The 27,465-nt window shown below is 34.8% G+C and overlaps 6 protein-coding genes across 8 annotated transcripts; 2 read left to right on the top strand and 4 right to left on the bottom strand.

Moving 5' to 3' along the window:
• Window positions 1-50: 50 nt before the first annotated feature.
• Window positions 51-2,173, top strand: LOC135833249 (kinetochore protein Nuf2-like). Its single transcript, XM_065346955.1, has 8 exons — window positions 51-403; window positions 474-618; window positions 691-899; window positions 961-1,107; window positions 1,178-1,413; window positions 1,495-1,686; window positions 1,761-1,923; window positions 1,997-2,173. The coding sequence occupies exons 1-8, from the start codon at window positions 221-223 to the stop codon at window positions 2,078-2,080; spliced, it is 1,359 nt and encodes a 452-aa protein (XP_065203027.1). The 5' UTR covers window positions 51-220; the 3' UTR covers window positions 2,081-2,173.
• An 876-nt stretch (window positions 2,174-3,049) lies between these two features.
• On the bottom strand, window positions 3,050-6,070 carry LOC135833248 (zinc finger protein 91-like). The gene is made up of 2 exons (XM_065346954.1): window positions 5,910-6,070; window positions 3,050-5,810 (listed from the first exon to the last, which is right to left on the bottom strand). Exon 2 carries the CDS (start codon window positions 5,799-5,801, stop codon window positions 3,129-3,131), a length of 2,673 nt encoding a protein of 890 aa, XP_065203026.1. The 5' UTR covers window positions 5,802-5,810; window positions 5,910-6,070; the 3' UTR covers window positions 3,050-3,128.
• Window positions 6,071-6,252: 182 nt separating this feature from the next.
• LOC135833251 (protein FAM210B, mitochondrial-like) lies at window positions 6,253-8,655 on the top strand. Of its 3 annotated transcripts, XM_065346959.1 has the most exons (5): window positions 6,253-6,410; window positions 6,489-6,554; window positions 6,629-6,700; window positions 6,768-6,969; window positions 8,338-8,655. In XM_065346959.1, exons 3-5 carry the CDS (start codon window positions 6,634-6,636, stop codon window positions 8,549-8,551), a joined length of 483 nt encoding a protein of 160 aa, XP_065203031.1. In that variant the 5' UTR covers window positions 6,253-6,410; window positions 6,489-6,554; window positions 6,629-6,633; the 3' UTR covers window positions 8,552-8,655. The 3 variants fall into 3 exon arrangements, with proteins under 3 accessions (XP_065203031.1, XP_065203030.1, XP_065203029.1); XM_065346958.1 differs by lacking the exons at window positions 6,253-6,410; window positions 6,489-6,554; window positions 6,629-6,700 and adding an exon at window positions 7,116-7,734 and having other exon boundaries at window positions 6,830-6,969; window positions 8,338-8,502; XM_065346957.1 differs by lacking the exons at window positions 6,253-6,410; window positions 6,489-6,554; window positions 6,629-6,700; window positions 8,338-8,655 and adding an exon at window positions 7,116-8,111 and having other exon boundaries at window positions 6,830-6,969.
• Window positions 8,656-10,805: 2,150 nt separating this feature from the next.
• Window positions 10,806-14,627, bottom strand: LOC135833247 (RNA polymerase II-associated protein 1). Its single transcript, XM_065346952.1, has 8 exons — window positions 14,405-14,627; window positions 14,116-14,329; window positions 13,899-14,047; window positions 13,655-13,833; window positions 13,416-13,577; window positions 13,177-13,346; window positions 11,239-13,106; window positions 10,806-11,166 (listed from the first exon to the last, which is right to left on the bottom strand). Exons 1-8 carry the CDS (start codon window positions 14,517-14,519, stop codon window positions 11,003-11,005), a joined length of 3,021 nt encoding a protein of 1,006 aa, XP_065203024.1. The 5' UTR covers window positions 14,520-14,627; the 3' UTR covers window positions 10,806-11,002.
• Window positions 14,628-14,883: 256 nt separating this feature from the next.
• Window positions 14,884-16,037, bottom strand: LOC135833246 (mitochondrial fission 1 protein-like). The gene is made up of 4 exons (XM_065346951.1): window positions 15,861-16,037; window positions 15,472-15,690; window positions 15,266-15,371; window positions 14,884-15,187 (listed from the first exon to the last, which is right to left on the bottom strand). The coding sequence occupies exons 1-4, from the start codon at window positions 15,906-15,908 to the stop codon at window positions 15,093-15,095; spliced, it is 468 nt and encodes a 155-aa protein (XP_065203023.1). The 5' UTR covers window positions 15,909-16,037; the 3' UTR covers window positions 14,884-15,092.
• A 2,226-nt stretch (window positions 16,038-18,263) lies between these two features.
• On the bottom strand, window positions 18,264-19,640 carry LOC135833245 (mitochondrial fission 1 protein-like). The gene is made up of 4 exons (XM_065346950.1): window positions 19,484-19,640; window positions 19,196-19,411; window positions 18,984-19,089; window positions 18,264-18,877 (listed from the first exon to the last, which is right to left on the bottom strand). Exons 1-4 carry the CDS (start codon window positions 19,529-19,531, stop codon window positions 18,786-18,788), a joined length of 462 nt encoding a protein of 153 aa, XP_065203022.1. The 5' UTR covers window positions 19,532-19,640; the 3' UTR covers window positions 18,264-18,785.
• Between the last annotated feature and the right edge of the window lie 7,825 nt (window positions 19,641-27,465).

The following is a 27,465-nucleotide window of genomic DNA, read 5'->3' as shown; positions in this document are numbered from 1 at the left end:
ATGAATGATTTCGGTCGAAATCCAAAAAACATCTACATTCCCGCCATTCTGTGATAAACTGATGATTATCCAAAACTTTCCTTCAGTTCTTCTGTTGTTTGTAGATTATTTCAATTAATAAAGGTGTTAAATTAATGAAAGAAAAGAAAATTAATTGTGTTTAGCAGTGAATAGAGATAGTGTGGGTATTCGACAGTCGTTTTCATCTCAAGAAATCACAATGTCGGCTCGCAACGTTGCTCCGACGATGAACGAGCAACATTTACTCGCCACCATCAAATTAATTTTCCCTGATCTGGAGGTCGATATAAGAGATATTAAAAACCCAACTCAAGCCTTCATCGGTAATTTCTACGCCTTATTTTTGGAAGATTTTGGAGCTGATATAAATGAACTATCACAGGTATGAAAATCAATCATCTCTAATCATAATTTGAAAATGTTGTTTGGTACTTCATTATTTCTGTTTTCAGATCCAAATGAAACAAATGACCATTATATCCCACGTCGATATGTACAGTCAAACTATACCTCATATCAATATGTACGAAGCGGTGAATTTCTTCTATAAAAATATCGGCATCAATGATTTCAATTACAGCGATTTGGTGAATCCAAGTACGTGAAAATCCCCTAATTCATCTATTTGTTATTCGTTCTGTATTATTATGACGTATGCGAAAAACCTAGATCCCAAACGAACTGTAGCTCAATTAAGCGCTATTATGGCTTTTCTGCAACATTGCGATAGCGCCGTTCACGATATACAAGACTCGATAGAGCAACTGAAACTTCAAAAGTCGAAGAAAGAAGAACTATTATCGAAAATCGAATCTTTGAAGAAAGATATCAATCAAAGAGCCACAAATCGCGTCAAAAGAAACGAAAGGATAAAAGAGGTACGATTATTATTCTTCGTTCGTCTCTTTAAAATTTTTCTAATCCGGATTTTTGTTTCAGTTGGAGCAAATTATCGAAAAAGATAGACAAAAATTAGACGAGCTATTCAAAGAAAAAGAGACGCAAAAACAAACGATGGATGAAATAAAACGACTTATTGCCCAAGACGAACAAAAAGAATTGGAGTACGTGAAGACCATCTCTGGTGTGAGTATTCTTCAATATGCTTTTCAATGAATTCGTAATTTTTTTCATAGCTCACTCTGCTTGATTTCAGTTGAAAGAAGAGAACGAGAAATTAGGAGACATGATTGTTAAATCTCCGAATAAATTGAAAAGCGAATGGCAAACGCTGGAAGATAAAAAGGAAGAATTCGTCAGCACAGTTAAATCTTTACAAGAACAGATTGAAGAAAAGAAGAAATTGAATAATCTGATCGTTAACGAATGTGCTGAACAAGAAGGACGTATACAGAAACTAAACGAATTGCTAGAAATGGAAAAATCCATCGAGTACGGTTTTCATAATATTTTCAACGAAGATGAATTTTTTCAGAAACATGACGGTTTCGACTACGGTTTTTTTTTTTACAGAGAGATGAATAATCGTTTGGATTCGATAAAGAAGAAACATTCCGAGTTGGCTGAAGAAATAGATGAACTCAAATTGAAGAACACGAACTGGCTTCAAACTCTGAAAAGTCTTAAAAATAGTTACGAAGAATTGAAAGCTCGTAAACTGAAGCAAGATGCTGAAAACAAGGAAGCATTGGAAACATCCGAAAAGTAATGAAATTTTTTTTACAGTTCATAGTATTTTGTTCGACCTTCCATCGTAATTTTTCCTCGAATGTTTTCAGGGAGTATCAAGAATGGGTGAAAAAATGCCAAGATAAATCAGAATACGAAAATAAATTGCATCAGGCTATCGACGAAGCTAATCTGAAAGTCAAACAGCTTGAAAGCGACGTTACCCTGTTTCACGAGTACTTGATGAGACAATATAACAGTTTATGTTCTCAAGTAAGCTTCGGTTTTTGTGAACTAAAGAGCTTTTTTCGAATTTATTGTATTTCATAATTTAATGATTTTACAGGAAAAAGAAATCATGAATCGTTTCGATAAGATATTAGATTCTGCTAGCCAGAGAAATCACATGATGGTGGAGGAAGATTTATGAAACCATGAAGATATTTATTTGTATAGTTTTTTAAAATGTAATTTTATATACTCGTAAATTTAGTTTTCCTAATATTAAATTTTTACTCCTTCAGTTTTTCTATCATCGAGGGTAAATTAGAACGAAATCAAACTGCGAGTAGATCTTAATTGTAAGGGCAAATAAGTATGTATATCCAACCCTAGTAGGGCTGAAATTTCAAATTTTCGAATTCCATTTTGGGTTTTTGGCGAATTTTTGTATGTTTGAAAAATTCAAAAAAACTGTCATGTCACATTTTTAATTTTTTTTTCGTGCTGGTGTCAACCCTCTAAAGAGAGGAATATTTCAATAAATAAATCAAAACCAGAAACAGACTCGATGCTTTAGAAAACTTTTTAGAACCATTTTTGAAGAAGCGTTAAAATTTGTTCGAGTTAGAATTTTATATCAGGTTCGAAGTTTTCATTTTCGAAGAGAACTGAACAAAATGAACCAGGATATGATTTAGACTCTGCGTTTTTAGCAAAAAATCACTCATTTGTTTGAAATTTTCGTTACAAAGCAGTATTTCTAGATATTTATAGGCAAATGAAAGCAGAATTTTTTGGTCATTTTGATTTTCAAGAGGAAGATTTTTTGACAATAAAGACAAAAAAATATATTTTCCAACAATTTTGGGAAAAAACAGGATTTTTTGAAAATTCTGACTTAAAAAAAAGTATATTTTTTCAACCATTCTGACAAAAAAAATACGAGACCTGTTTAGCAATAAATATTAACAAAAGAGCAGAGATTTTTCTGATGATTCTATAGCAAAAAATCGGATTTTCGAAGTTTCAACAATGTTGGCAAAAAACCAGGATTTTTTCATAATTCTGATAGATGCTTTTTCAACCAACAATTTTGGCCAAAAAAGCACGTGAATTTTTTAACAATTCTTACTGGAAAAGTATGATGTTTTTGACAATAATAAAATAATTTTCCACGTACGAATAATGAATTATATTTTTTAAAAAAATGGTCATAATCATAACACTATACAACACTAAAATAATCATTGAGAAATTCACGCGCCAAGGATCTGTTCATCCATTGGTTCGACAGAAACTTCGCATTCGGCTGCAATATCTGCATCGCCAAGTGGCACACATTTTTGCACATGTTCCATGTACATTTTTTCGCATTTAAAAGGTAACTTGCAATTATCGCAGTCTTTCAACACGAAATACTTCAAACAATGCACGTGGCAATTTTTCTTATGATTGTAGAACGTTTGTTTGGTTTTATAAATTTTCCTACAGCATTCGCAAAACCTAGGATACGTTTTGTTGCTCACGTTCAATATACATCTCGCTTTATGAACTTCCGCCTCTTCTTTCGAATCGAATGTTTCCATGCAAACGCCGCATTCGAGAACCGCAGTATCTTCGGGCACCCGGAATGATTTTTTGTGCAATTCGATTTCTTCCCTAGTTTCGAAAAACAAACCGCAACAGTCGCAAATACTACTTTCGTCCAAAATATTCGATACCCGTTTAGGTTGAGGTTGGGGTTCGCGTTGAGTAATCAAGGGCGGATATGGAGTCACAATAATCGGATCTGTGCACTGCTCCAAATGCTGATGGAAAATACGTCTGTACTGATTCACTATGTTACGACAATGTTCGCAGCTCGACTTTATGTAAGATCTAAAATCCGATTCGTTTACTTTGGTTTCGAAGAAATCGCATCGTATTTTATGGGCGTTGAAAGTTGCTGCGTTTTGAAAAGTTCCCAGACAGTTTTCGCATTCTCGCGGATAAAACGATGATTCTGAAATCTGCGCGGAAGTATCCGCATCTTCGGTGATATTGACGACTGGTGAAACTGGAACACAGCGTGGTTTATGTTTACTGAATGAATGACGATTAGCGTACGTTTTACGACAGAATTCGCACATTCTCGGATACATTTTGGGAGTATAGGAACTCGATGTAGGCAGAGGTTCGTAATCAAGATCGGTATGATCTACACTCGAGTCGTCGATTTCGTCTTCTACCGATGTTGTATTGTGTTGATTTTCACAAGCTTTCTGGTGTTTATAGTAGACCTGTTTATACGCGAAGGTACGATTGCATCGGTTACAAGTGCGAGGATACATTGGCGTTCGAACTCTACGAGCTTCTTCTTTGCCAAAATTCGGGCATCTGATTTTATGATGGTGATAAGTTTGCTTACTAGAATATATATTGGAGCAAAATTCGCATCGTCTTGGATACATTTTATTCGCAGCAAACTTTTGGCAAAGTCCTCTCGCTCTATGGTTACAAAATGACTGACGATTCGAGTACGTGTGAAAACATTCTTTGCAAGTTCTCGATTCAGGACCTATTTCCGCATTTGGGTCTTGTGAGAATTCGCCGTCGAATGAACGCGGGTCTCTGAGAGCACATTTTTTTTTATGATTGCAAAACGTTTGAGCAGTCGAGTAGACGACGAAGCATCTCAAACATTTTCTAGGATACTTGTACTTTTGTTTCACCGGCATTTGTATAACTTTTACTTCGGGATGAGAAGTTTTCACATGTTCGGTGTATAGCAAATACGTCTGGAATTTTCTCAGACAATAATCACAACTAACGTACGAATCGTCTGCTTTATCTAACGCGCTGTCTTGGTAGCCGGCACATTTAGCTTTATGGCGATAAAATTGCCATTTAGAGCGGAAAGACAAGTTGCAATGATCGCAAGTTCTAGGATACATGCCGTTGGTAGCATCAGTTTCTGGTGAATTACTTTTAGCCGGACAGGAGTGCTGACTTAGGCTTCTTTTTGTACCGAAAATCACTCCACATGCGTTACATAATTTAGAATACGATGACTGCGTGTTGGTCTCTGGCGATGTACGAGAATCTGACGTTGGTGGCGGTAACGTAGGTTGAGCAACTGGTACAAAATCGAAAGCTTGTTTTAAAACAGCAACAGTTGACAATACTTTGCCACATCTCTTGATGTGATTATTGTAGAGTTGTTTATGATTAATGACTTTGTTACAATTACCACAACGACGATAATGTATCGAAGTAGAATTCACTTTCATTATAGGCTGCGGTGGTTTTTTTCTCACTTCGATTCCAGAACATTTTGTGTTCGCTTTATGCATCTCGAATTGATCCTGCGTTTTGAACACTTTATGGCAAAGTTCGCAGATTCTCGGGTACAGGCTACTGTCATCGCTGAAATTCTTATCCACGTCCAAAGTTAGAATGAAATTCGAAGTAATATCGTCGATATTCTCTTTATTATCGGTGACAGGTATATTCTCAATACTGTTACCGTCTACTTCGACGACATCGACATCAACACTGACAAGTTCATCATCATCATCATCAGCAGCGTTGCTGAATTCATCATCGTTATTCACATCGTCGTCATCAAAGCTGCCTCCAACGCATCGACGTTTGTGTTTATAATAAGAATGCTTGTTTTTGTAAACTTTCGAGCATTTGTTGCATCGACGCGGGTAAATCGACGTTTTGGGTGTTTTTGCCCGCTGCAGACGTTTTTCTTCACGTAACCTACAGAATCGAAAACATTTGCCTGTTTCTTTATGTCGCTTGTACGAATATTCAGAGTTGAATATGTCGCGACAGTAATCACAAGTTTTTGGGTATCGAGATTCCGAATTGATGACTATATTTTTAGCTGGCGATTTACTCGTGGATATTTTAATAACGTTGTTGCTCATCACAGTTGTCATCTTGAAGAGCTGTAAATCAAAAGAAGACAATTCGTTAGATGATTTTCGAATTTGAATCATCTGATGCTAGCGAAGGGATTAAAGTTATAATGCATTTATCACACTTACGTATTCAGTAATCTAATGCAAATTTTGAGTAGAACAACACCCGAAGACATATGATTACCAAACAATGACTTATTTAACAAATTAAATACAAAAATCTGATCCAATAAAATATTTTTTAAACAAATTTTAAATTAAAAAAATTGCAGTACAGAGCATAAATTAATCAAATTTTGATAAAAAAAAACATGCCAAGTTTTGATTTTTCGAATTTTTGTTTTTTTAGTTTCACATTTGACCACGAGAGGTCGCTTGATCGACCAATCCAACCAATCACAGCTTCGATCGACTCTATGCTACTCTGTCAATCATTCGAATTGAAACATAGTCGAAAAAGAAAATTAAAAAAATGATAAAACATTTTTCCTGAATTCCTGAGTTTTCCTCAATCTTGTAATTTTTATTGTGAACAAAAATCACGAAGTCATTCGCGATATCAATTCATATCTCGTTAATTATTCAATAAAAGGAAGTTCTTTCTATCTTCATAAATCATTCCTCCTGGTAATGTTGCTCAATTTTGTATTTTTCCATAGCTAAATATCTCCGTCATAATCGATTGAATGTGTTTCTCTGTTTCAGATAAAATTGTGACGGCCTTCTGCAGGGTAATCACATCGGAAATGAATTAAAATTCCAATAGTTTTGGTGAGATACAGAAGTTGATTAACATTGCTCTATAATGTACATCATTTGACACGATATTCTGTTTACTTTCACAGGAAGCATGTTTTTCACTCGTTGCTTGTTGAGCAAATCTAATCTAATTCTGTGTTCGCCGAAACCATTTCATCGTGAGTATTTATAACCTATATATGGAAATGGTTTAGTATCAGAATTCTAATATAGTTTTATTTACAGTTTTGAACAAGCCGATATACCGAACGACGATACCAACGTTGAATATTGTTCGATACTCGAGCACATCTAATAACGAAAACAAAAACCTAACAGCTAGGCAAAAACTACAAAACGCAGTCAAAGATTACGGTAGCACTGTGTTAGTATTTCATATAACTATATCGTTGATATCGTTAGGAGGTTTCTACTTAGCAGTTTACAGGTAAGTGATAATATTGATTTCAAAATATATCTCGATCTTCTTCTGATATATGGATTCATTGGTCCGAATGTGAATGTAAAAACAGTGTGACCGGTACCACGAAACCAGACCGTATTCGTAAAACGAGTATCATGTTTTTGTTTCAGCTTTTTGGCAGCTCGTACTTTACTTTTTAGTCGTCTTTTATGATTAATAGTAACGAGAAAAAATTAGACGCCAGGACGACAGAGAACAGAATGGAGCCTGTTTATATAAAAGATATTCATGTCGGCATGAAAAATCTAACTTTGACATGCATAGTATTAGAAGTCGGTCCAGCGGTAGCGTTGAAAGATAATCGCGAAGTGAGAACGGTTAAAGTGGCCGATGCTACGGCTTGTATTAATTTAGCGGTGTGGGATGATACCGGACATTACATAAATGCTAGTGATATTTTACGTTTGACCAAAGTGTACGCGGCGCTTTGGCGTAACTCTTTGACGCTATACACCGCTAAGGCAGGAACCGTCGAAAAAATCGGCGAATTTTGTATGGTGTTTAACGATCAATTAAATATGAGCGAAATTATCCAACAACCTCCGCCGGCAAATCCCCCCAACGGCAATACTACTAATAATGCGAATACGTCTAGCTACTCTTCGCGTAATCCTACTCCTGCCAATAGTCACGTTGTTCCGCCGCATACCTCATCTAGTACATCCAGATACGATATGACGAGGAATAGTTCGCGAAATGGTCAACAAACCGATGACTCCAATAATACTGGTAATACTAGAACTCGCGCAGAACGCAGATAACTTTTTTTCTATCACCGCCAGTTTCCCCTATTTATTCATTTTTGTGTGTAATTTATATACAGATTTATACCTGTATTTTTTTAATGCGATTTTTTAACGAAATTTTATTCGCTTTTACTATTTATGTTAGGCTTTTATATTCACCGTTCGAGTAGGCGTTTTATAAGTGAAAAAAAATAATGTAAATTTTTGTTGAACTATTCGAAGTTTGTTGGAAAACTGTTTAAACTGAGCAAAAACACGTTAAATTTTAGTTGTTATATGATGTTATTTATTCGATTTGCAACTTTTAACTCATTTTTTTAAAAAAAATTGTAAATATGTATTATATTTTTTTTTTATTTTTCTGTCTTGTTTTTTTTCTCTATCGATGTTCGAATTTTTGAATTTCAATTTTCTGATTCACGAAGTAGATTAATTTCTCACAGAGTGAAATCGTACCATAAAAAAAAGTCCCTATCGGTTTTCAAACAATAGGGATAAACCAATATCAGAAGAAGAAAGCGTATTCTTATCGAGTACCTATTCATTATGTATTACGAGTACTAAAGTAATTTTATAACCATTCCAGTGGCCTGGACTTGGTGAACATACTGAAAAGCATTGGTATCACTTTAAATGATCAATCTTCGCTCGTGGCCGGCAGAGCTAGTACGTTTGTCATAGCGTATGCTATCCACAAGGTATTTGCTCCAGTTCGAATCAGCGTTACTTTGGTAAGCGTTCCGTTCGTCGTCAGGTACCTGAGAAGAATCGGAATTCTGAAAGCTCCGCTTAAAAAATGAAAGCTTAAAAGTTCTATGAAAATGTGATTAAGCCGGCGCACATGGTTTCGGTACTTTATGTATAATAATATTAAAAATGTAACGAATAAAGGTGTTTTTGTTTAGTTGTGTTTTTTATTTGCAAATTACGAAATAGCTTACAAGGGAACCTCTTGAGGTGTCCGTCTTCGATTTGAACGGAACCGCGATTTTTTGAAAGAGCATGGTCTAAAACCCCTTAAACCAAATTTTCAGATGCCCAACTTCATATCTCGATATTTGGCGAACGTTTAAAAATTCAAAATTGACTGTTTTTGGTGATTTATACTTTTTTCAAAAAAGTACGTACATGATCAGTAAAATAGTAAAAATGATCAAAATAAATCCTAAAACTGATATTAATTTTCCAAATCCAAATTTCGCCATTTGCAGCCATTCTGGAGCCTCCAGCGCGATTTCTCAATATCTCCAGAATTTTTAATTTGCTCCAGAAGACGTTAATATGAAGTTGGGCAGCTAAAAATCGAGTTGTGTGTAATGCTCGACCTGTTCAACGAGTTTATCCATATTTGAGCCGATTCTGCAGGAGCCACCTCGAGACTGGTTTTTTGACCTGCCTTTTTCATAATAAAAATATCCAAAAATTGAAGGGAGGCCCCAGAAAGGCTGGAAATGGCGAAATTCGTCATCGTGGGGTTAGTTCATGATAAAATACTGCAATTCGCGCAAATTTCAAAAATTTTTTCGCAAACTGCAAATTTTTGATTTTTGAATATTTTTATATTGAAAAAAAGCTGGTCAAAAAACCACTCTTGAGGTGTCCCCTCCAGAATCGGCTGAAATGTCGATGAATTCGTTAAACAGATCGAGTATAACACACAACTCGATTTTTAGCTGCCTAACTTCATATTCACGCCTTCTGAAGCAAATTGAAAATTCTGGAGAAATTGAAAAATAGCGCTGGAGCCTCCAAAATGGCAGGAAATGGCGAAATTAGCCCTCGTGGGGTTAGTTCATGACATAATACTGCGATTCGCGCAAATTTCAAAAATTTTCTGGCAAACGGAAAATTTTTGATTTTTGAATAATTTCATTTTGAAAAAAAGCTGGTCAAAAACCCACTCTTGAGGTGTCCCCTCCAGAATCGGCTCACATGTGGATACATTTGTTAAACAGGCCAAGTATAACACACAACTCGATTTTTGGCTACCCAATTTCATATTCACGCCTTCTGGAGCAAATTCAAAGTTCTGGAGAAATTTAAAAATTGCGCTGGAGGCTCCAGAATGGCTGGAAATGGCGGAATTCGGCCTCCGGGGGTTTGTTATGTTCGAAATACAGCGATTCGCGCAAATTTCAAAAATTTTCTCGCAAGCGGTAAAATTTTGATTTTTTTTGATTTTTGATTTGAAAAAAACTGGTCAAAAAACCACCTTGAGGTGTCCCTCCTAAAACCAACTCAAAAGTGGATAAACTTGTTAAACAGATTGAGTATAACACACAACTCGATTTTTAGCTGCCCAACTTCATATTCACGCCTTCTGGAGAAAATTCAAAATTCTGGAGAAATTGAAAAACAGCGCTGGAGGCTGCAGAATGGCTGGAAATGGCGGAATTCGGCCTCAGGGGATTTGTTGTGTTCGAAATACAGCGATTCGCGCAAATTTAAAAAATTTCCTCCCCAACGGTAAAATTTTGATTTTTTTGGATTTTTTATTATGAAAAAAGCTGGTCAAAAAACCACTCTTGAGGTGTCCCTCCCAAAACCGACTCAAATGTGGATAAACTCGTTAAACAGATCGAGTATAATACACAACTCGATTTTTAGCTGCCCAACTTCATATTCACGCCTTCTGGAGCAAATTCAAAATTCTGGAGAAATTGAAAAATAGCGCTGGAGGCTCCAGAATGGCTGGAAATGGCGAAATTTGGATTTGGGGGGTTAATACCAGTTTTAGGACTTATTTTGAACATTTTTACTGATCAAGTACGTACTTTTAAAAAAAAGCATAAATCACCAAAATAGTCAATTTTGGATTTTCACAAATTCGCCAAAAATCGAAAAATGAACTTGGGCAACTGAAAATTTGGATTTGGGGGTTTTAGAACATGCTCTTTCCAAAAATCGCGGTCCCGTTTAAATCGGAGGCGGACACCTCAAGAGGTTCCCTTGTTAAACCATTTTTGCTTTGAGTGCCTATTAACGAACGTCGATCGAGCAGAAATTTGGCTCACAGAGAAACGCAACGTCGAGTAATGAATAAGTACATAAATGTAAACGAGCAGAGTCTAGATCAACTCAGCAGTATAAATCATCATTTATTATAGGCCATGCCTTAAAAAATATATGAATTTTCACAGCCTTCAGAAATATTAAAATCCTTTATCACGAGTCTCTTCAAAAATTTTCCAACTGTTAGCCACTTTATCTCGTTAATTCAAAAAGTAACCATAAATGCCAATCAACGATGTTCATTCACTCGATAACACTTTCTGTAATGCAGGATCGCCAATTTTCTGAATCATTTGTTGTAACCTGATCGCCACCGCTTCATCTTTACGTTGACGAATAAAAGATGTAATATGATGAACCGCAATTCGATAACAAATAGGACTCATTCTCGGAGTAACTTTTCCTATTGAAAAAACAAATCATCAAAATACAAACCATTACGGTTACTCGACGAATCGGAATTTGAAATACAAACCTGTAGCAACGATTCGCAGATAGGTTTCAATCAATCTGACATCTTCTTCAATAGGTTCGAGAAAACACTGCATCGGTATAGGTAACTGGTCTTCGGGTAGATTCAAGAACCTTAACATGATTGCCTGCTCCATCCAAACGTATTTACGTAACCTCGAATCGTGTTTCTGTTGCAATGGTACAAGTACATACATTCCAAATATAGGATTACAATACGAAGAACTAACAAATTGTTCGCAGAGTTCACGATAGAAATCGTAAAACGATGATATACCAGCGATCTCGCTGCTGAAATCGAGTCGATCGTTATGTTTGAGTAATTGCTTCAGAATAGCGTGCAGTATATCGGCTACATCTAGGAACACGTCACCGCAAAAGAATACACAAGATATTCGACAATATCGAGCAACCAAAGGAATATCTATCTTGATGTATTCGGAGAAATATTCCAACAAGTAGATCCATTTCAAAACTGGTGTTATTGATTCAACAGATACTTTAATCTCGGTTTCTTTATTGTTGCTAATCTTCAGTATCGGTAAGTAATGCCAGTCGGTACTGAGGACACTTTCGGTTCCACATTTCGACGAAATTAGTCCGCTCGGAGAACCTTTCGATAGTCCTAATTCTTTCACGAAATAAACTTTCATATTATCTAGATCACTCAGAGCGTTGGCAAAATTATTATCGTCGATGGTTATCATTTGCTGGTAGATTTTCCCATTGAATAAAATATCGTTGAAGATATCGTTGACCATGTGTATATCATCGCTGTGAACCATACGAACCAAAGTGAATGCCAATTCGAGCAGTTTTCTGTCCAGAAATACGTCCCATTTCGAGCATAATTTGAGTAAATCGCATAAAAAGGTTATTTCAAATCGAGCACACCACAAAGAGGATATTTTATTGGAATTATCCAATTTGAGAATTTGATCTATGTAACGCCATAGGTCGTTATTGAACACATTACGTACGAAAGCGTGGCTGCCATTTTGTAAACCGTATTTCACCAAGCTATGAACTATTACGAGATTATTATTCGTGGTGAGAATTTCTTTAGGGACACATAACGATGGTAAACATTCGATGAAGCCTTCTTCGTTAGCATTTAATAAAAATGAGCTTTTCGCCAAGTCTCGAGTGATCTTTGCGTAAATGTTCGCATTGGTCAAGACTTTCATTTTGATATTATAGGTGACCAAATTCAAGGAATTCTTCGTTTGGATATTATTCATTAAGAATATACTGTTCGATAACATTTTGACGAACTCTCTAGAGACTTTTTTCTCAGTAGCGAATACGTTGATCCAACGACAACACAGTTCTTCCAAGACCGGTATAAGGAAACGTACCGTTTCGTAGAACTGTTCGAATAAAAATACCAACAGCGTGAGTAAAGATGTGGCGAATAATATAACGCTGTTTTGAACATTATCCGCGTTTATGGCGTGTAGTTGATTGATAATGGTGTAAAATACAGGTACTATTTCGGATACGGATTCTGCACCGATGTGATGCTGGAGAAGAACTTGCCATAGATATACACATTGGCTCACCGTCGACGTCTTGGTGACCGTATCGCCGATATTTTTCAATAAAAATGGTATCAGGTTTAATCTTTTGTTCAGTACCGAGGCGAATTCGGGGGAACGAGATGCGATCACTCGAAACAGGATCATCAACTTGGCTGTGTACATTTTTTCATTATTCAGAGATAATTCGCAGTTGAAGAATAATATCTCTAGTAAATTCGGCGTATTTAAAATTGCTACTGTGGCTTCAAAGGAATGGTAAGATATTCTTGTCAAGCATTTGATCACACAGAGTAAATTATCCACTTCGATTAGAGGGTCTTCGATTATGTATCTGAAATAAATACAGGAATGAATTAGATAATGAATAGAATTTGCTGAGAATTATGAGGATGGTAATTTACTTCAGTCTTAATACAAGATCGGTACGTAAAGCACCTTTGATGAGGTCTAGTTTTAGTATCTCGACATCTTGCATTTCTTCTATGTTTTCTTGCGTGACTTCTTTCTCAACCACTTCAAAAGTAGGTAATTTCAAATCACCAAATAGCCCAACCATATCGGATAAGTAATGCTGAAACGAGAATATTCGCATTATTTCTGGGTGATTGATTTTGAAAATCATTCGATGAAAAAATGTTACCATATCTAGAGCTCTCCAAAGTAAAGCACTGATAGCTCGTAATGCTGCCAAGTACACGGTTCTTAAACGTTCATCGAGAGAGAACCGTAGTATAAGAAAAATTTGCGATTCCACGAGTTGTTTTAACAAAGGTGTTGCGAGATAATCAGCTAAAATATATTCCTGCACAACAAATCGTTAATTAAACAACAGTCAAGGATACGAATCCAAACTTGGAACACTGAAAAAAATTTCGTTACTTTTTCCAAAATAGCTGCCAGTGTATTCAGAGCGACAATTCTCTGTCTAATAATCGAGCTTCTGGACAGTTGATATAATTCTTCTATCGTGTAACCAGGTCTGTGAGGTTCGTCTCCATGATGATATAAACCTTTTTCACATGTACTTTGGTTCTTTTCGATAAAAGGTAACAAATTACCTGTACAAAAATAACCATTAAAATGTGGAATAAAGAGAACACACATTAAAAATAACGATGATTACCTTCGAAATCAAATCTAGCGCTGTAAAAGGTTTCTGGAAGCGGCTCTTTGATCTCGGGAACATCTTCCATCCATTTCAGTTTCTCCGGTTCTACTTTATCCATATGAACGCCTTTATTTTTCAACTCCAGATCGACATTTAACGAGGGTCTGTGGGAAAAACACAATTATGAGCTAACAGGAGCAGAAATTGCTTTGAAAAGATTAACTGTACTAACGTTTCTATGGATAAATCATTCATCGGTGATTCTAATCCAGTCTGTGATTCTGTTCGTATTTTCTTCAAGAATTCTACGTGTGAGGGATTCAAAACCTGAAGCAGTTCTTCACGTGCTTTGAGTATTTCTTCTGGAGACATCGATGATAATTTATTAACATTTTCGGAGTGGATTTCCGATGCTTCGGGGCCACCGACAATGTAACTGCGATCACCTATTGAATCAAATGATTTGAAATCAAATGTGCCGGAATAATGTCGAGGTATTTTCATGGTATTTTAACACTTACCGAAAATTGTTCCTGGAGGAGGACAGGGAGCTTGAGGCTGCTTTAGATTGTTCTCAGTCTCGCGTAATTTTTGCATCTTCAACGCAAATAAACTCGGTTTACGAGGTGCAGACATTTTTGAGAGAGATTTTAAAACTTTTCACAATTTTTGAGCGATAGATAAGAAAGAAGATTCTCATTTCCTCCTCTCCACTCTGCCCTCGCGACTGTTTACAAATAATTGTTGAGCAGTGTTGCCTCGGTTTAAAGAGCTAAGCGTTCCAGGAGTATAGCAACTAACTCTGAACGAATTTGATGATCATTGATCAATGATCGCGATCATAGGAACGTATTTAGAAATCAAAATGAATATTCTTTCATATCCCAAATATCTGAACTTGCACTGTAATGATGTAATCATGTTCATACGTTTCACAGAAAACGTGAACAAAATCTATCGTAAAAAAAAACAGACGAAATAATAGTACATTACACGAAAGTAAAATTCAAAATACGTGTATTTATTTTAAAATACCTAATTGAATACTTCTCAAAAGTTCTCAATTTCCAGAAAAAGAATATGTTCACAGTTCACACAGGAAGCAAAAACAAATTTTAAATAAAACAAAAAAATATATAACTCCTAAAATATAAAATGTACAAAGACGAAATGGAATATGAAATAGGAAGTAGTGACGAAGAAGGAGTATCAACGTTTGCCTTTGGCTAGAGCAAATCCCAATCCAAGAATGCCTCCAATAGCAATGGCAACACCTCCAGCAAGAGCCATACCTTTCAGCCCCTCTATAAGATAATAAATTCATTAAAATTCATAAAATATCAACGTAATTAAATTACCAAGTATTCTAGACTGCTCATTACCTATTTCCATTTTCTTTTTAATTAACGCTTCCAAGGTTGCAACTTGCTGGTTACCGGGCTCTACTTGAAGAAAAGATCGTGTGTATTGTAAAGCTGTAGAATACTCCTGAAATTGGGACATAGTTTCTCATTTAATTAGAAGAGGTTCAGTACTACAAAACGTAGCTGTTTTAATTCAGTACGGAATGTTGATACGACGATGATACCTTAATTCTAGCGTTTCCCATCGCCAAGTAATATAAATAATCTCGTTTAGCACTATCATCTCCGCTTTCTTCGGTTTTGAATAATTCTTCCAATAACATGATACCTTTTCGAATATCAGCAGAGTAACGACTTCGTACTAAACACCAAGCATAATTGAACTGAGTTTCTCGGGTTACTCGGGCTTCTGTCAACTCCGTATGATAAGCTCTCTCGAATTTCTGTAGAAATTAAATCATAAAACAACGAGTAATTAGTCAAATTTGAAGGTAAACAAATCATGACGTCAACTGGTAATGGTGAGTTAATTTTTACGAATATTACACATCATTATACAGATGCAAGCTGCTAGATTGAAGTATTAATAGTAGCGATATGAGAACTTTCTTACTTTGAGATCTTCCGATGAAACTGTTTCGTTTAGTATATCGTCTTCCATGTTGACGCAAATTAAACTTTAACCATAAAACTTTAGTAGTTTTCTTCCATTTACTCACTCAAATTTTCGTATAAAAAGATTACTTGATTATGCACAGCTGTTGTGCGACGAAAACGAAGACTGATGAAGGAAAAAATTGATATAGAAATCAACCAATCAGCGTGACCCAGCTTATCATTGGAGTGGAATTTTGTTTACAAATTTAAACGATAGAAGTGTTAGCGAACATTGATCGAACATGGTTGAAAATTTTTTTTAAAAAAGTAAAAAGTAAAAACCAAGAGCAAGATGGGAGATCAAGATGTTCAGGGCAGGGCTTTTTGAGTTGATGAGTTTTTGCCTTTCGGGGGTCAAAATTGCAATTTTGAATTTTTGATGAAAAATTGAAGTAAAATAAAATCATATTTAATAAATAATAATTTTATGTTCTGTTGAAAAAAAAATAACTCAAAAAGAAAATATGAAAATAAAAAAAAAAGTAAAAAAAACACATTTTAAGGGCAGATTCCGAATTTCTGGATATTTTTTTGCCTAATTTGCAATTAGCTACTTGCTAGTTTCTAACATTGCTAGCAGACTGGCAGAGAACTTGAATTTACATTGGTCTTATGGGGATTTTATTTTATCGATTTGCTTAATCCTCTGGCTCTAGTTCTAGCTCAAACTCAAAGCTCAGTAGCTCTCAGAATCACAGACTGAAAATGAAATTGACTGAAATTTGAGATACAAATTCTTTGAGACAGTTTGCAGTTTGCACAAATTGGCTTTTTTCAAAATATTTGAATTCAACAGACTCAACAGTTCTTTTTTTTCCTAAAACAGAATTAATTGAAATTTTTTGGAATTTTAAATTATTGTTTACATTTTTCAAGTATCACTTTTTATATTTTTTAACGAACAATGAACTACCTACAGAATATAAATTTTCCTATCTAGGGGTGAAAAGTACTACTTTTCCAACCTCGCGAGAATCGCTCGGATGTAAAAATAAGTACTTTCCACCCTCGTTCAGGAAAAATTACTTCACTAAACTCGGAGAAAAAGTGATTTTTCGGTCCTCGTTGTGTAATATACTATTTGAGATGCACAGACTAACACAGACACGGTAAAGGCTTAGAAATGGAGAAAAACCATGAGAAAAACACGAAATTCTTTCAACTGTCGAAGAAGTTGCCTACTCACAACTTCACAAGGCGCAAAAAATACACAAAACACGGCGGTTTTTTTTAAATATCAGTTTATTTGTGTAATATTCACGCCGGTTTCAGTCAAGTTGAGGTCACTGGTCACTGATGGCGATAGAATTCCATAATTATTCTATCCCTGCGCTTTTTGAAAAAAAAAAAAAAATAGAAACTTCGAATGATATTTCAAGCAAAGATTTCTTAGACTGTGAACGGTAAGTTGTCATCACTGAGTAGAATAAACCGTAAAATTGAACTCAGCACTTCAGCCTTCAGCAGTCTCGATTTAGTCTAAAATCACTTTCAAGGGCGTGCATAGAATTAGAAAAAACGCCAAATTCTTTCAACTGTCTAAGAAGTTGCCTACTCACAAGGCGCAAATGATGGGATTTTTTGCACACTACTCACGAGCAAGAAGTGTTTGTGAGTCGTTATTATGATTAGAAATTTTTCTCTTTAATTAGGCGGTTTGTTGTTTAGTTCCATTTAGATTTCGAGAGAGGGCACTAGTATTATTATGATTCAATTCTCATTTTCAGCATTTCAGCATAAATTTAAGTACGTTTTTTGAACGCAGATTCCCGAAAATCTGATTTTTTTTAAATCTGCTTCCCGAGCAGTTTTTAGCGGATTTCAAATCTGTCCAAATCCAGATTCTCTAATAATTTGCCAAAATCAGTGTTACGGGAAAAAACTAATTGAATTAATGATTATAAATATTGTTCTTAAAGCCAAATGAATCGAGTAAAGGGTCGAAATAGGGGTTTCTTGACCCGCAGAATTCGGTGCTATTTGTTTTGTTTTTTTTTGCAAAATTAATATTCACGAACTGATTGAAATTTTTGATGAATTAAAAATTTATTTCGCATTAAAAATATTGATTTTTGATCAAATTTGATCCTACAAAATCATTCGCTTTGGCGGGTGTTTGATTCGAGGTTACTGAACCCGAATTTGCAATTCATTTTTAGCTAAATTGTAGCTCTCAATGATCTGAAAAAATTGAGTTTGATTCAATTTTGATGCTAATTGAATTGCCTACAATAAGTAGATTTAAAGCACTAGTTTTTTTTAATTTTTATTCAAAAATTTAGCATTTTGGAACTCTTTACTGTTGTTGCGTTGGTTCCAAACAAATCGACATTTTTCATTTCGAACAAAATTAATAAGGTTTATTAAGGAAGGATACACAAAACATGATCATTATTTATTTATATTTACTTGATAAACTGAGCAATCGTTTTTTCTAATACCTATGTAATTTGGAAATTTAAACATTACAAGAATGAGATAAAGTAGCTAGATATTACAACTCGAGTACGTGACATTATTTTCCAACAAATAAAAATAACTAAAAATAACTTTGATTTACTTACTTATATTAAGAGAGACTTTCTAATGAGTGATAAAAATAATAAGCGTAACAACAATTTAAATAAAAACACATTAAAATAACAAAATTGAAAATTACATCACATACAAATGATATTACAAATTCATTAAAACACAACGTACATATGTATAAGACATTAAAAAATAAATTCTCTTGCAAATTTAAAGGCTATAACGCTGCAAAAAAAACTACAAAATTTGATAATAGGTACAATATTACGTCTATATCCATTTTATATTTTCTATTCAGTGATTGTGCCTTTAAAAGGAAGATGATCCAATTCATCACAACATCGATTCATTAAAGCATTCTTGCCAGAGTCAATCCGAGACCAAAAATTCCGCCAATTGTGACCGCTAATCCGCCACTTACAGCTACTTTTTTCAACTCATCTATTGCAACAGAATATAGATATAAATAAAATTTGAAATATATTGCCAAGTAAAATACGTACTCTATGTGAAAATTATACAAGTAGGTACACGAGTATATTTATACCTTTTTTCTTATTCTTCTTGATATTATCTTGTAAATTCGATACTAATAAATTATTGGGCTCAATTTTCAAAATAACACCCGTGTAATGAAGTGCTGAGGTGTAATCCTGTAAAATAAAACAAACATTTAGACATATTCATATTCAATGTGTTTTCGATAATTGCATCGTGTTTTTTTAGTATAGAAAAAAAAACACGTTGCAAAACCTTTACCTTGATTCGAGCCTTCCCCAATGCGATAAAGTAAGCACAATCCATTATACTGAAATCTCTACTTTGCGATGATTCGATTAATTGCATAAATAATGAAATTCCTTTATGAATATCGGCGGCATAAGAACTTTGAACAAGACAGGAAGCATAGTTGAAAACGGTTGCACTTTGTACGTTACTTTTTGACAATTCTCTAAAATAACGATTCTCGAATTCCTGTACAAAAAAAATTAAATCTCAGGTAAATTAATCGTATTGTATTATATAGTAATAAATTATACTCGTTACCTTCAAAACGTCTATTCGAATAGTCCTATTTAATATCTCATTATCCATAACGATTTTTACGAATTAAACAAATACTAGACGTACAAACAAGTCGAAAGATGAAATAACAACTGATACTGAAAAAAACACAGCAACCAAAACACAACAAATCGTATGATCGCAGTGTTACCAGTGAAATGATAATACATTTTTTCAATACCACCTATTGAGGTTGCAACTTTTGGAACTAAAAATACTGATAAGAGTGATAACAACTGAAATAGGGGTCTAATGCATTGGATTATATGGGAAAATGTCGAATTATTGCATTTTTTTATAACTGAAAGAAGTAAAGACTTTTTTAAATGTAAGTATCTTTAGTAGAATTTCACGCTCTTTCATAAAATGTCAACAGAAAAATTCTACGTGCAATAATTTCGGAGATATTGAATTTCAAAGTTTGTGATACAGTGATTACTGAGTAATCACATGACGAAGAAATAGAATTTCAACACTCTTTGAAATTAAATATCTCCGAAATTATTGCACGTAGAATTTTTCTGTTGACATTTTATGAAAGAGCGTGAAATTCTACTAAAGATGCTTACATTTAAATAAGTCTTTACTTCTTTCAGTTATAAAATAATGCAATAATTCGAAATTTTCCCATATAATCCAATACATCAGACCCCTATTTCAACTGTTATCACTAATAGCGACACTAGCGCTGCACCATGGGTTGCAGCCTCAATAGTAAAAGGCCTGAGCGCTGAATCCTTATCAGCTCTGACGTCACCACAAGTAGATGACTCGATTGTGTTTACCATTTGAATTTTAACGTATGTTTAAATGGCGAATTCGTGAAATTGAGTAAAACTTTCGTTAAAAAAGTTAATTAAATTATGAAATTCAATTAATATTTGTCATAAAATGTGTTCTAGTAATGTGGTACTGATGTTTTCAATTACAGATGGTGTTGGTTTATTTGATTTGTGTACAAAAATGAATTTTTTGCGACTCGTTTGTGTTGTGTAATTTGAATGAATAGTGAATAGTGATGTAAACTGTAGATTAAAATGAAAATTAATGTGTACTAGTGTGTTGTACCGGAATGATGTTGTAATGAAATAAGTAGTTAGTGAACAATGCAATCGCATCAAGTTGGAGAAAAATCTACAATACATTTTAATTTTCAAATCTACTTCTTAGACCAGCCATGCTAAAGCTGCTATGATGGATAATGGATATTAAACTAGAAATCATCAGTATCTCAAACCAATTGAAGCAGCTTTAAATTCCAAAATACTTAGGATGGATTTCAACAGGCATAAATACAATGTTTGCAAAGAATTTCGAGAGAAATCTCCGTCATGTATGCAATGTTTGGTGATCGTTTCATATACCTTAGTCTTTGAGTTGGAGATTATGTTCGCGTATATTCGGTAATATTTACAATAATTTGTATGTGTTGTACTTCTTTGCTATATTCCTCATTGTCAGCTGTCATCCTCCAGAGTTTTTCTTGATATTCTTTTAGAAATTAGATCATAAACGAGTGTAGTTCTCATCTTTAATGATAAAAACAGTGTTGATTATGAGCTTATATTTACTTATTTTTCCATTCAAATCATTCCCTCTTGATCTCAAATTGATTATTAAGTATCAGAATGTGATTCAAAACGCAAAATAAAATGTTCTCAGTATTTATTTCGTTCTAGTGCATTAATATTTCATTCATTTCTATAGTGTTATCGGAGTACATACTATCTATTAGTGATGACGTCACAAAACAGCGCTCAGGCCTTTTACTATAGGTGGTATTGATTTTTTCCTGAGATTTGCTTCTAAAGACACCCAAAAGAGCACGAATACAGCTGTTTGAGGGGATTTTTATGAAATTTTGAGTGCTGCAGGTTGTAGTACCTATGCAGAGATGGCGCGATTCCGATTTTTTTAAGGAGTCGTGAGAATCGCATGAATCCGATTCCGGAATCGGATTCCATTTTCGATTCACCTGACAGATGAATCGAAAAATGTGAAATCTGACTCTTTTCAAGCAGGAATCGCAAATGTAATATGATTCGCGATTCCGGTAATTTGATTCTCGCGACTCCGATATTTCGATTCTCTCGACTCCGATATTACAATTCTCGCGACTCCTCATTAGTCATTACGATTCTCACGACTCCTCATCATTACGATTCTCTAGACTCTCACAATGAACGAAATCACCCAAATTCAATTGAAAAGCACAAATACAAAAAAGTGTAATTTTCATAAATATTCTTTTATCTAATTTTTGCCGGTTGGCGCTGAAAAGTGGTTGTGAAAGTGAATCTGAATGATGAATTTAGAATTTATCATTGTTTTACTAATAACATGGTGAGTTGAAAATTTTACATAAGGTGCACCGGGGGAAGTCAGAACGTTTTTTCACAATTTCAACTTTGATCAGCTGTTACTCTCGTACTAATGAACCAATATGGCTGAAATTTGGTATGTAGGTTCCCATAAGGGTTCTTAACCTATGGTGAAAATTTCAGCGCGATTGTCGCAGTAGCTTTCGCACAATCGAATAAAATGTAACTTGTTCTGACTTACCCCACTTTGGGGTAAGTCAGAAAATCTACAAATTAATTGGTATTATTAGGATTCGACCCTGATCGATGCGCAATATGTCGAATAACATGTTTTCGAGGTCGTAGAATCCAAATCTGGAGTTATTTTTTTTGTAGGAGTGGGGGGTGAGGCATGGGGAGGGGGCAATTCTAAATTTTTCGTACATTATTGTGTAATATGTCGATTGATATGTTTTCAAGGTCGTAGAATCTGAATCTGCAGTTATTTTTTTTGTAGGAGTAGGGAGTGAGGCGTGGGGAGAGGGAAAATTTTGAATTTTTCCTACATTATTGTGTAATATGTCGAATAATATGTTTTCGAAATCGTAGAATCCGAATTTGGAGTAATTTTTTTTGTAGGAGTGGACGGTGAGGCGTGGGGAAAGGGAAAATTTCAAATTTCTCCTACATTATCGTGTTATATGTCGAATAATATATTTTCTAGGTCGTAGAACTCGAATCTGGAGATATTTTTTTTTTGTAGGGGTGGGAGGTGAGTCAAGGGGAGAGAGAGTAAATTACAAATTTTGCCTATATTAATGTGTAATATGTCGATTGATATGTTTTTGAGGTCGTACAATTCGAATCTGGGGTTATTTTTTCGCAGGGGTATGAGGCGAGGCAAGAGGAGAGGAGAAATTTCAAATTTTGCCTATAATATTGTGTAAGTGTAACATGTTGGTTGATATGTGTTCAAGGTCGCAGAATTCGAATCTTGAGCTAGTTTTTAGGGTCGAGTGCTATTCAAGTATCACCGTTTGGGGAGAGGGCCCCACCCATGCGAACCTACGACTCACCTTCCACCTTCACCATAAAAAATGACTCTGGATTCGAATTCTACGACCTCGAAAATATATTATTCGACATATAACACGATAAGGATAATGTAGGAGAAATTTGAAATTTTCCCTTTCCCCACGCCTCACCCTCCACTCCTACAAAAAAAATTACTCCAAATTCGGATTCTACGATTTCGAAAACATATTATTCGACATATTACACAATAATGTACGAAAAATTTAGAATTGCCCCCTCCCCACGCCTCACCCCCCACTCCTACAAAAAAATAACACCGGCGAGCCTTTATATTTATTTACTAATGTTTGTTAGAATGTTCATTTCATCTTCAATGCTTCATTTTTATGAAATTTAAGGAGTTGTGATGGGAATCTGGCTGGAGTCGTGAGAGGAATCTGGTTGGAGTTGTGAGAGGATCCTAAGATGAGTCGTGAGTGGAATCTGAATCGGAGTCGCGAAAGGAATCGGAATCGAAAATTACGATTCGGATTCGGATTCCTATATCTGGCGAATCTGATAAGCGGAATCGGGACTCAAAATTTTGTGGAATCACACCATTTGGAATCCGATTCTCAAGCTCCTGGAATCGCGCCAACTCTGTACCTATGTGATTTGAACTCAAAACTGATAAATTTTGATTTCAATTTTTCAATTTTTATTCTGATTTTTAATCATGGCAAAGGCAAACAAAAAGCTGTCAATTTTAGTAATAATATATCACAGTCTGCCCAGTAAATATACCTACCTACGAATTTATTTTTCAAAAAAAATATCTGCAAGAGATACCTACCTACCTAGTACCTACCTACACTTCTTCTGTGTTCTTAACCCTTCTAGTTGGCCAAATTCATAATCACAATGTTTCTTTTTATCATAAATCATGCGTTTAGCATTTTTTTTTTCGTTAATTAACGCTATGACTTTGACGATTACTTACCACTATCATGTTATGGGTTATCACTTATCAACTCAGGTCATTCGAACTTCAATAAAGTAAAGAGTAAAGACATTACCTGTTATTCATATGCAATTTCTTATGAGATTATGTCTGCGTTTTATCGCTTTCAAGTTTTATTCGAGGCAACGTACCACTTAATTGAATTTGCACCCATAATTTACGATACGGTGCTCGTAAAAATAATGCTCCATTATCATCACTCATCAGTTCCGAATTCCGATGAAATTCTTAGAAATGGTATACCTACCAGATTTTCATACTTATACCTTTATAGTGTTATTGCTGTATCTATTTTCTTTTTACTTTGTAGTTTACAAGTCAGCAGATTAGATAGGACTGCATTTACTTGGACGTCAATAATTACACAAACAAATCGAAATGATTGAATATTGACGTCATTTCGTAGGCCACAAACATTGATCATTGTCTAGAAATCTCTCATTGTATTTTTCAAAATTTTGCGCAATTTTTTGAAAAATTGATGTGTAAGCAGCTAAGCACATTCAAGTACCGGCTGTGTGAAATGAAACCACATGCGTCGAAGTCGTAAAAAACAAATCACGCGAAATTTTCGTCCATTCCCATCAATCGTTGATGACCTAAAGCCATCAAGTTTGTTTTGTTTAGAGCAATTAATTTTTTCAAATCGGATTTTCAACTTTCAACAAAATTGTGAATGCGATTTTCAACGCATTTTTTAACGAAATATGAAATATTCGTCCATTTCCATCAATCGTTGATGACCTAAAGGCATCAAGTTTGTTTTGTTTAGAGCAATTAATTTTTTTAAATCGGATTTTCAACTTTCAACAAACTTGTGAATGCGATTTTCAACGCATTTTTTAACAAAATATCGCCTCATTTTTTTGATATAATTCACTCCGGGGACATTTCAAACGAGTACGTATTTTTTTATAAAAACGAAAAAATATTCACGATCTCTCTAGTATCTAATTCTTCGTTTTTTTGTGAGGTACCTATCGTTTTATGAAATTGTGCTCGATTTCCATCAAAATGATTGTTCGGTGTTCAATCGCGTTGTGTTTTTTTTTTACTCTCATATTGCATTGCGGTTGTAATGATCCCAATGTGGTTCCTTCATGCGAAGAACCAGATTGTCCTCCTACTTCTCCTGGTAATCCAAGTAATAAGCCGCCTCCTAATGGTCAGCCTAGCGGTAATCCAAGTAATGAGCCTCCTAATGGTCAGCCTAGCGGTAATCCAACTAATAAGCCTCCTACTGGTGAGCCCACCGGTAAGCCAGGTGATCACCACAGCATGATTAATCCCAACGGCAAAGTAAATAACCATTTTTCTAGCTCACTCATTTACTTACCTGCTTATCTCACGCGATTATTCCATACCTGTAAAAATGAAGCACACTTATACAGTATGACACAAAAGTAGTGCCCGGTGGCTTTTATTTCTAAGTGGAAAGAGCTAGAGAGATGAATGAAGTGTCGTTGAGTAGGGAAAAATAAGGGCTTTCAAAAGCGACCTTGAAAATTTCAGGCCCATGCACAGGGTGTTCACAAATTGAAAAACCGGTTTGGTCAAAAAATGCAAACCGGTTTTTATTGGCGCAATGTATTCTACACATTGAGGTGACAAAAACGTGATACGAATTTTTTGAAACCGGTTCATTAATTTGCAATCAGTTAACAAAAAATACCAAAAAATTATAGATAGAGAAAAAAACTTGAAACAAAAGTTGTGGGGCATGAAAAATTACCCACTTTTGTTCAATCACATTTTGAAACCGGTTCATTAATTCGCAGCAAGTCATCAAAAGTTACTTAGTTACAAGTTGATTAGCCATTTTCAAAATCCGATACACAAAAATGGTTCAATTTTTCACGCTCTACAACTTTTATTTCAAGCTTTTTTCTTTATCCTTAGTTTTTAGGTGATAGTTAAAAACTGGTTGCTAAACGCAAACCAATGAACCGGTTTCAAAATGTGATTAAACAAACTCGTGTAATTTTTCATGCCCCACGACTTTTGTTTCATGCTTTTTTCTCCATCTCCAACTTTTAGGTAATTTTTGATATAACTGGTTGCAAATTAATGAACCGGTTTCAAAATAAGAACAGCGAAAATGATTGAATTTTTCACGCTCTACAACTTTTGTTTCAAGCTTTTTGTCTATCTACAATTTTTGGGTATTTTTTGTCAACTGGTTGCAAATTAATGAATCGGTTTCAAAAAATTCATATCACGTTTTTGTCGCCCTAATGTGCAGAATACATTGCGCCAATAAAAACCAGTTTGAATTTTTTTGACCAAACCGGTTTTTCAATTTGTGGACACCCTGTACAGTGTGCATGGGCCTGAAATTTTCAAGGTCTCTTTTGAAAGCCCACATTTTTCCCTATCCACGCCGCTTCATTCATCTCTCTAGCTCTTTCCACTTGGAAATAAAAGCCACCGGGCACTACTTTTGTGTCATACTGTATTTTGTATCTGGAAAAAAATTGTATAGCTACATACAGGGTGGATAAAACGTGTGAGAGGATTTTGATAAAATTCAGTGGTGTTTTTCATTTTGAGTTGAAAGTCACTCAGAAAAAATTTTGGCACGTGAATAAGTGGCCATGGAGAGTAGATGTGGGTCTTCGAAGAAAAATGCACAGTTCCAAAATACAGTAAGTATTTTGAGATTCTGCGTTGATCTAAACTTAGGCTATTGCTATTAAAATCCAATATCTTTTTTAGGGTTCTACTGCGTGATTGAAAATTTGCCAATAGATATCGCTTATTTTCCAGTAAATTCATGCTTTGAATATTTTTTTCCTCAAATAAGTACTAGTTAGATGGTTCACATTAATCAAGCCCAAACATGGAAAGATATTATTTTTGAAAGTGGAGAAATATTTTGGAACGCAGGGGTGCAAACTTTTTGATCATTATTGCTAATTTCAAATAATCGAAAAAAATTGCCAAAAACTTACAAAGGCCATATAGGTACCTACTTAAGAGGGGTGAAATGACGTGGCCCCCACTGAGCTTTCGGATTGATATTTGCATGGAATCTCCACTGAATTAAGCCAAAATCGTCCACATTTTTTTTCACGATCAATTATTCTTGTAAGTACATCTACAATTTTAATTCAAGTAGGTAACTGTATAATATCCTATCTAACTTAATTTTCTTCTCGTATTTTTGCAGACCACGGTAGTAATTTCTTTCGACAGCCTGGACCAAAATTGTATTGATTTTTTTACTTGTCAAGTACAAAAAGTTTTTAAAGATTTCAGCCCATGTGTAAACTGGGAGTTCATACCTTGTTCATCGTCGCATGTAAGTAGCCCTCGTGTTGAACTTTTTAGTTTCTATACGTTGTTCATTATTATAATTTGATGGTTTTTCGGAAAAAATTGATTGATGCACGAACTCATCACCTTTAGAAAATTAAAAATTGGGGAGGAACAGCCAAGGAGGTACTATTTGAACTTGACACACTGAAAAACATTTCAAACGATGAGTTGCACTTCATTTATTTTTAAATTTTTTTTTTTGGAGGTTGATCGTTTCTGGGGCACTAGTGAGGTGGCTCAATGGGGTTGAATTGAAAAACTAAATAAATCGAATTCATGCGCAACATCTTCGAACTACATATGGAGTAAAT

This window comes from Planococcus citri, chromosome 1, assembly GCF_950023065.1.
Source record: "Planococcus citri chromosome 1, ihPlaCitr1.1, whole genome shotgun sequence".
NCBI lineage: Eukaryota > Metazoa > Arthropoda > Insecta > Hemiptera > Pseudococcidae > Planococcus > Planococcus citri.
The sequence above is the reverse complement of the archived record's forward strand: the minus strand, read 5'-3'. Positions and strand labels throughout refer to the sequence as shown.

Excerpts from the sequence above, each read along its gene's own strand:
- LOC135833249 (XM_065346955.1), top strand. The coding sequence starts at position 221 with ATGTCGGCTCGCAACGTTGCTCCGACGATGAACGAGCAACATTTACTC. Across the intron at positions 619-690 it reads CAGCGATTTGGTGAATCCAA|ATCCCAAACGAACTGTAGCT; the intron begins GTACGTGAAAAT and ends CGAAAAACCTAG. Across the intron at positions 1,414-1,494 it reads GAAATGGAAAAATCCATCGA|AGAGATGAATAATCGTTTGG; the intron begins GTACGGTTTTCA and ends TTTTTTTTACAG.
- LOC135833245 (XM_065346950.1), bottom strand. The coding sequence starts at position 19,531 with ATGGATAATGAGATATTAAATAGGACTATTCGAATAGACGTTTTGAAG. Across the intron at positions 19,412-19,483 it reads TTCGAATAGACGTTTTGAAG|GAATTCGAGAATCGTTATTT; the intron begins GTAACGAGTATA and ends TTTTTTGTACAG. Across the intron at positions 18,878-18,983 it reads CAAGAAGAATAAGAAAAAAG|ATGAGTTGAAAAAAGTAGCT; the intron begins GTATAAATATAC and ends CTGTTGCAATAG.
- LOC135833248 (XM_065346954.1), bottom strand. The coding sequence starts at position 5,801 with ATGACAACTGTGATGAGCAACAACGTTATTAAAATATCCACGAGTAAA.
- LOC135833247 (XM_065346952.1), bottom strand. The coding sequence starts at position 14,519 with ATGTCTGCACCTCGTAAACCGAGTTTATTTGCGTTGAAGATGCAAAAA. Across the intron at positions 13,834-13,898 it reads CGCTAGATTTGATTTCGAAG|GTAATTTGTTACCTTTTATC; the intron begins GTAATCATCGTT and ends ATTTTTGTACAG. Across the intron at positions 11,167-11,238 it reads TCTGCGAATCGTTGCTACAG|GAAAAGTTACTCCGAGAATG; the intron begins GTTTGTATTTCA and ends TTTTTTCAATAG.
- LOC135833246 (XM_065346951.1), bottom strand. The coding sequence starts at position 15,908 with ATGGAAGACGATATACTAAACGAAACAGTTTCATCGGAAGATCTCAAA. Across the intron at positions 15,372-15,471 it reads TGGGAAACGCTAGAATTAAG|GAGTATTCTACAGCTTTACA; the intron begins GTATCATCGTCG and ends TCCCAATTTCAG. Across the intron at positions 15,188-15,265 it reads TAAAAAGAAAATGGAAATAG|AGGGGCTGAAAGGTATGGCT; the intron begins GTAATGAGCAGT and ends ATTATCTTATAG.
- LOC135833251 (XM_065346957.1), top strand. The coding sequence starts at position 7,155 with ATGATTAATAGTAACGAGAAAAAATTAGACGCCAGGACGACAGAGAAC.